The sequence below is a fragment of the Myotis yumanensis genome, unplaced genomic scaffold (assembly GCF_028538775.1).
Source record: "Myotis yumanensis isolate MYYU_CA2020_CCGP unplaced genomic scaffold, mMyoYum1.0.hap1 SCAF_5, whole genome shotgun sequence".
NCBI lineage: Eukaryota > Metazoa > Chordata > Mammalia > Chiroptera > Vespertilionidae > Myotis > Myotis yumanensis.
In genome coordinates, this window is record NW_027223756.1 from 35,667,402 (window position 1) to 35,674,526 (window position 7,125).

The 7,125-nt window shown below is 40.1% G+C and overlaps 1 protein-coding gene and 1 pseudogene across 1 annotated transcript in view; both read left to right on the forward strand.

Annotated features, from left to right (window-relative positions):
* MEIKIN (meiotic kinetochore factor) overlaps window positions 1–5,386 on the forward strand; it is a 31,625-nt gene extending 26,239 nt beyond the window's left edge. The window contains exons 11-12 of the mRNA XM_070414213.1: window positions 4,471–4,594; window positions 5,343–5,386. Of these exons, the coding sequence (XP_070270314.1) occupies window positions 4,471–4,594; window positions 5,343–5,386 (168 nt within the window). The remainder of the gene's footprint in view (window positions 1–4,470; window positions 4,595–5,342) is intronic.
* LOC139011684 (glutaminase liver isoform, mitochondrial pseudogene) lies at window positions 818–1,917 on the forward strand (annotated as a pseudogene).
* Window positions 5,387–7,125: the final 1,739 nt, after the last annotated feature.

Here is a 7,125-nt window from a genome sequence, read left to right on the forward strand (position 1 = left end):
AGATACAGAGAGAAAGACAGTAGGACGGGACAGAGGCAGAGAGAAAAAGAAATAAAGAGGGAAAACTTTAGGGTTGTGTAGTGGTTCAGTGTAGCCAGACCTCTTAGTCTCACCCTGCGGTGAGAGTGGGGATCCAGGTGATGAGGAGGAAACTAGAGATGAGTTTGTAAAAATAAACTAGGGCTAAGAGAGTAATGGATCTTGTAATATATATTAAAATTTTTGGATTTTTTTTCCTGAGGGGAGCCAATAAAGGATTATGAAAAGGAAATGATATCAAATATTCTTGTATAAAGTTTATTCTGGATCCAGAGGCAGAGAACAGATTGTAAAAGGCTGAGACTAGAGGCAATTAAAGGGATAATAACAAAGAACAGAGCAGATATAAATGAAATAGAGAAATAGAGATGCCCTGGATGCTCTGTCGGAACGGGTGACATGCTGGGGGGATGCACTCTATGAAGGCTCTGCAGAATGCGCTGAGCAGGGCCAGCAGTCACTGCTGGAGGGGAGGCTGGGGTCATCTGAGCCAGAGCCCCCTTCTTGGCAGGGCATCTGGCACCATCTCCATGAGGCCACAACGCAGAGCAGGGAGACGATGCATAGCCACTAGCTGCAGCACCAGGATTAGTAAGGCTTGTGGGACAGTGATTCAACAGAGAGTGGCATTCGTGGGCCACACAAAGATCCCCTTCTGCCTCCAGTCCTGTGTCAAGCCCCTCACCTATGCCATCTAGGCACTGACTATGTGCACAAGTTTGGGAGCAAGGAGCCCAGTGGCCTGTGCTACAACAAGCTCTCCCTCAATGAGGGAAGAATCTCCCATAACCCCATGGTCAATACTGGAGCCATTGTCATAAGCTCCCTGATCAAGAGGACTGTAACAAAGCAGAGAAGTTTGATTTTGTGTTGCAAGATCTGAACAAAATGGCTAGAAATGAATACTTGGGTTTCAGCAATGCCACATTCCAGTCAGAGAAGGAAATGGGATCAGAATTATGCCATCAGCTATTATCTAAAGGAAAAGAAGTGCTTTCCTAAGGAGGTAGACGTGATAGCTGCCCTTGATCTCTACTTCCAGCTGTGCTCTATGGAGGTAACCTATGAAACAGGCAGTGTCATGGCAGCCACCCTGGCCAATGGTTGGATCTGGCCCATCACAGGTGAGAGCATGCTGAGCGCTGAAGCAGTGCACAACACCCTCAACCTCTTGCACTCCTGCAGCATGTGTGACTTCTCAGGACAGTTTTCCTTCCGCGTGGGCCTGCCAGCCAAGTCAGCTGTGTCAAGAGCCATTCTCCTGATGGTACACAATGTCATGGGAATGATGTGTCTCTCACCTCCACTGGACAAGCTGGGAAACAGCCATAGGGGCATCAGTTTCTGCCAGAAGTTGATGTCTCTCTTCAATTTCCACAACTATGACAACCTGAGGCACTGTGCTTGGAAGATAGACCCATGGTGTGTAAAGGGGAGAAGTTAGGAACAAGACTGTGGTAAACCTGTTATTTGCTGCCTATAGTGGGGATGTCTCAGCTTTTTGAAGGTTTGCCCTGCTAGCCATGGACATGGAACAGAAAGGCTATGACTCCCGCACAGCCCTGCATGTTGCTGCAGCTGAAGGACACATTGAAGTTGTTAAATTTCTGATTGATGCTTGAAAAATGAATCCTTTTGTCAAGGACAGGTGGGGCAACATTCCCCTGGACGATGCTGTGCAGTTCAATCACCTGGAGGTAGTAAACTGCTTCAAGAGTACCAGGACTCCTACACACCATCTGAGAACCAGGCTGAAGTAGCAGCTGAAGCTCTGTCTAAAGAGAACTTAGAGAGCATGGTGTGAGCATGGAGCACACAAGGTCCCTGCTCAAGAAAAAAGCACAATCTAGCCACACATTTAAGCCATAACCGCCAAACACATGCTATGGAGGGCTGCACTGCTTCAGTACAGACCAAGACGAGCCAGCACTTTCTGTGAAAGTCAAAATACCCCATTTATTTTGGCAGGGTAAAGACAGAGACATACACACTTTGGTGAAGGGGCTCTAGCCACCATGCACGTGTATATATCCACAGAGCTATGCACTGGTTTTTGTTGTCTGGAGAGATCTGCCTCCCTTGGCCAGGAAACAGAAATTTTAATTTTAAGTTTATAAACTTTAATAAAAAGTAAAATAAACTTTAATTACACAAATAAATAAATAAATGAAATAGACTAAAAAGGAAAAGGAAAATATCAATGAAACTAAGAGCTACTTTTTGGAAGAATAAACAAAATATACAAACCTTGAGCAAGACTTAATAATAAATACAGGACTCAAATAAATAAATTTGGAAATGAAAAAGGAGACATTACAACTGATACCACAGAAACACAAAGGATTATAAGAGACTATGAACAATTATACATCCAAAACTGGACAACCTAGAAGGAATGGATAAATTCTTAGAAACATATAGCCTACCAAGACTGAATCATGAGGAAATAGAAAATCTGAACAGAACAATAATGAGTAAGGAGATTTAATCAATAATCAAATCTCCCAACAAACAAAAAAATAGCTTCACTGGTGAATCCTAACAAACATTTAAAATAGAAAGAATACTCATTCTTCTCAAACTCTACCAAAAGCTAAAAGAGAACACTCCCAAAATCGTTTTACAATGGCAGTGTTACCCTGACAACAAAACCAGACGTGGACCCCACAAGAAAAGAAAATTACAGATAAATAACCCTGTTGAATATAGATGCAAAAATTCTAAACAAAGCCCTAACCGGTTTGGCTCAGTGGATAGAGCATCTGCTTGCGGACTAACGGGTCCCAGGTTCGATTCCGGTCAAGGGCATGTACCGTGGTTGTGGGCACATCCCCAGTAGGGGGTGTGCAGGAGGCAGCTGATTGATGTTTCTCGCTCATCAATGTTTCTAACTCTCTATCCTTCTCCCTTCCTCTCTGTAAAAAATCAATAAAATATATTTTTTTAAAAAATTCTAAACAAAATGGTAGGAAACCAATTTCAAAAATATATTAAAAGGTTCATACACCATGATTAAGTTGGATTTATTCCAGGGATGCAACGATGGTTCAACATTCACAAATCACAAGATGTGGTATATCACATTAACAAAATGAGAGATAAAAATCATGTGATAATCTCAATAAATGCAGAAACAGCAGCCTAGCCGGTTTGGCTCAGTGGATAGAACGTCAGCCTACAGACCAAAGGGTCCCAGGTTCAGTTCTGGTCAAGGGCACGTACTTGATTGCAGGCTCCTCCCCGTCCCAGGCCCTGGTTGGGGCTCATGTAGAAGGCAACTATTTGATGTGTTTCTCTCACATCAGTATTTCTCTCTGTCTTTCCCTCTCTCTGCCACTCCCTCTAAAAATCAATGGAAAAATATCCTCAGGTGAGGATTAAAAAAATATTAGGAGGACAGTTTAAGGGAGCTTTGGGACAACATGAAAGGTAACAGCATATGTATCATAGGAGTACCAGAAGTAGAAGAAAGTGAGCAAGGGAAAGGGAACCTGCTTGAAAAAGTAATGGCAGAAAACTTCCCTAACCCAGTGAAAGAAAAAGTCACACACATGTTCAGGAAGCATAGAGAGTCTCAAACAAGATGAACCCAAAGAGGCCCACACCAAGACACATCATAATTAAAATGCTAATAATTGCCCTGGCTGATGTGGTTCAGAATTAGAGTATTGGCCGGCACACTAAAGGGTTGTGGGTTTGGTTCCTGGTGAAGGGCACATACCTCTGTTTCAGGTTTGCTCCCTGCCCCCTGTTGGGGCACATGTGGGAGGTAACCAGTGGATGTGTCTCTCTCTCTCACATTGATGTTTCTCTCTTTCTTTCCCTCTCTCTCTTTCTCTCTCTGTCTCTCTCTCTCTCTCTCTCCCTCCCTCCCTTCTACTCTGTCTGAAAAAGCAATGGAAAAAATATTCTCAGATAAGAAATAAATAAATAAGTAAATGGCATCCAGATTGGAAAGGAGGACGTAAAACTGTCATTATTCACAGGTGAATTGATATTATATATAGAAAAGCCTACAGAATCCACACACAAAAAAACTATTAGATTTAATAAGCGAATTTGGCCCTAGAAAGTTTGGCTCAGTGGATAGAGCATCAGTAAATCATGTAAACACTCTCTCTCACTTTGGAGTGCTTGAATCTCAACTCTATCATGATTTTCTCTCAGTCATTAAATAAGTTATCCAACCTCTTGAAATCTAAGTTTCCTCATTTTACAAATGGGGATAATATAATGTGCCTTCCCTGGTTCTTGTGAATATTAAATAAGCAAATGTTTTGAAACCAATCAGTGTCCAGAGTGGATAAGCATTTCATAAGTGCTTTTATTAATATTTATGAAATATGTTTATTAAGATTATTTGCCTTTGAAATAAAATAACATAAATATAGTATCTGGAAGAATTATGCAATGTCTGTTATTCTTTTTCAGGTTCCTTTAAATACATCAGAAATATGTTGTATTATTAGAGCATCACCAGGCACTAGACAAGTGAAAAGTAAAGGTGTTATTGTAAAGAAGAAGAAATATTCTCTTCCTAAAGATATTCCTCAAGGTACTGCAGAAACTACTTTTAAAAACCTATAAAACACATTTTCATTGTAAATTCCTTATATACTTGGGACGTTCAGTTATAAATTGCATTCTGAGAGTTCTTGCACAAGTGGAAATAGTAAAATTTTAATAGTAAGTTTGATCAGGTTTCAGAACCTCATTAAAATAATTTTTTTGAAAGTCAAATACTTCATCTTTTGAAAAATTAGCTAATGCCATTGAATTAAAATGTATTTAAGATGATTCCTCTTATAACTATTTAAAATTTAGTGTTGTTGGGTCTTATTTTTAGTAGCATTCTTTTTAAAGATATTGAGATAGTGGTTGAGCACGTTTTCTGTGACAGGCATTGAGCTAAGCACCTTGTTATATCTCGTTTATTTCTCATTATGACTTTATGATAGACAGGATATGTGCTCTTATCCTCACTTTATATATTAAGAATCTGAGGCTTAAAGTAGTATGCAATTTGTCCAAGATCGTATTCCTACCAAGTGGTAGAAAGGAGTTCAATCTTTCCATCTAGACTCCAAGTTTAGATTTTTCTGTACTTCCCTCACTGCATATCAATCCCCATTGATCCTTGTCCCAATTTCTTCCACAGAGCCTGTCCTGAGCACTCCCTAAATCCACAGAGATATTTTTCTTTTCTAAGTTCCTTGAATACTTAATTCAGTGCTACTCATTTGACACTTAATAATTGACTACTCCCTCACATAATTTATATGCTAACTTTTTATGTTCTTTAGGTTATGAAGTTTTCAAGGACAGAGCCCACATAATAGACTTCTAATTCTATCTCTAATAATAGCATAGTGGTAAGGAATAGTAGATGTCATATCAGTCAGGGTTCTACCAAAGAAACAGAACTAATAGGATGTAAATACACACTTCAAGGATTTGACTTAGTACAATTATAAGGTATGGTAAAAAACTGGAAGGGTTCAGGCTGGAAACTTGGGCAGGAGCTCATGTTGATGCAGTTCTCAGGAGGAATTTCTTCTTCCTTAGAGAAACCTCAGTTTTGCTTTTAAGGCTTTTCAACTGTTTGGATGAGGCCCATACACATTATCAAGGATAATCTCCTTTATTTAAAGTCAGTTATTACAGATGTTAATTACATATACAAAATACCTTTGCAGCAACACCAGCTCCTAAATTAGATTAGTATTTAATATAATTGGGTAGATAGCCTAGCCAAGTTGAAACTACAACTAACCATCTCAGTCCACTCTGTGTCAACTACACATTCATACACATCTCCTTAAATCATATTTAATATCCAAATAAAAACAGTCACAAAGTCATACTTCTATGTCCTAACATAATGTAACTGTCCTACATACAACCAAAAATGTGCTAACTCCTTCCCCAGAACAGGATTCAAAGTCCTTGGGTGATGTTCTTCTCCTTGATATTCTGTAACTCAAGTACTGTATTATGAAGCTAACTATTATTAATACATCTTATATAGGATGATAGAGTGTAAGAGAGGGAAGGAAACAAAGATATTTGCTTAGTCATGTGGTCGTAACTGGTATTTATAACTACCTTTCTCCACTACCCATTCCATATTCCCTCTGCCCTCAATAAGTACCTTAGCTGGTCATGGTTCTTTAACTGGTGGTGGGGTGACATAAAATCTTATTTTTGAAGGATCTAGTTATACTTGGATGGGTTGTAGTTTTCCATTGACCTTAATCACAGGGCATGGTAATACTAAGGGATGTCCTAAGGGATCTTCTGTATTGTAGACATACTCTCCCATTGTGGAGTAGTAGTCCAATTTTCCCATGGTATTCAGGACCAATCACCTCAACCAGTACAGGAACTTTCTTCTTTACTTGTTGACCCAGAGGCATGGGGAGCCTAAAGTGGCCAGTGGCAGTCTTAACTCACAGTTCAATGGAATTATTGTTGTATCTTCTGGTGAAAGCTTTCCTCCTTTGGAATTAAGGCCTCTAGACCAATAAAGCATAAAGTCATGGTAACAAGAAGCAAAACTTTTACTAGTTGGTCACCAGGGGTAATATTGAATGGTCCCACTTCCAATTCCATCCGCTAAATTTTTGGACCTTTGAATTCTGGTTATGGGATAAACAGCCCCTTATATTGGATGCTGATCCAGAGCAATACCTTCTGCCTTCTGGAGAACCTTGCCCCAGTCCTGCAAGGTATTGCTGCCTCACTAGTGCTGTAACTGTCTTCAAAAGACAATCCCATTCTATTTTTTTTAAATATATATTTTATTGATTTTTTACAGAGAGGAAGGGAGAGGGATAGAGAGTTAGAAACATTGATGAGAGAGAAACATTGATCAGCTGCTTCCTGCACACCCCCCACTGGGGATGTGCCGCAACCAAGGTACATGCCCTTGACTGGAATTGAACTCGGGACCCCCCAGTCCGCAGGCCGACGCTCTATCCACTGAGCCAAACAGGTTAGGGCGACAATCCCATTCTATTAAGCCAGCTGCTTCAGGATGGTGGGGAACATGGTAAGACCAGTGAATTCTGTGAACATGGGCCTATT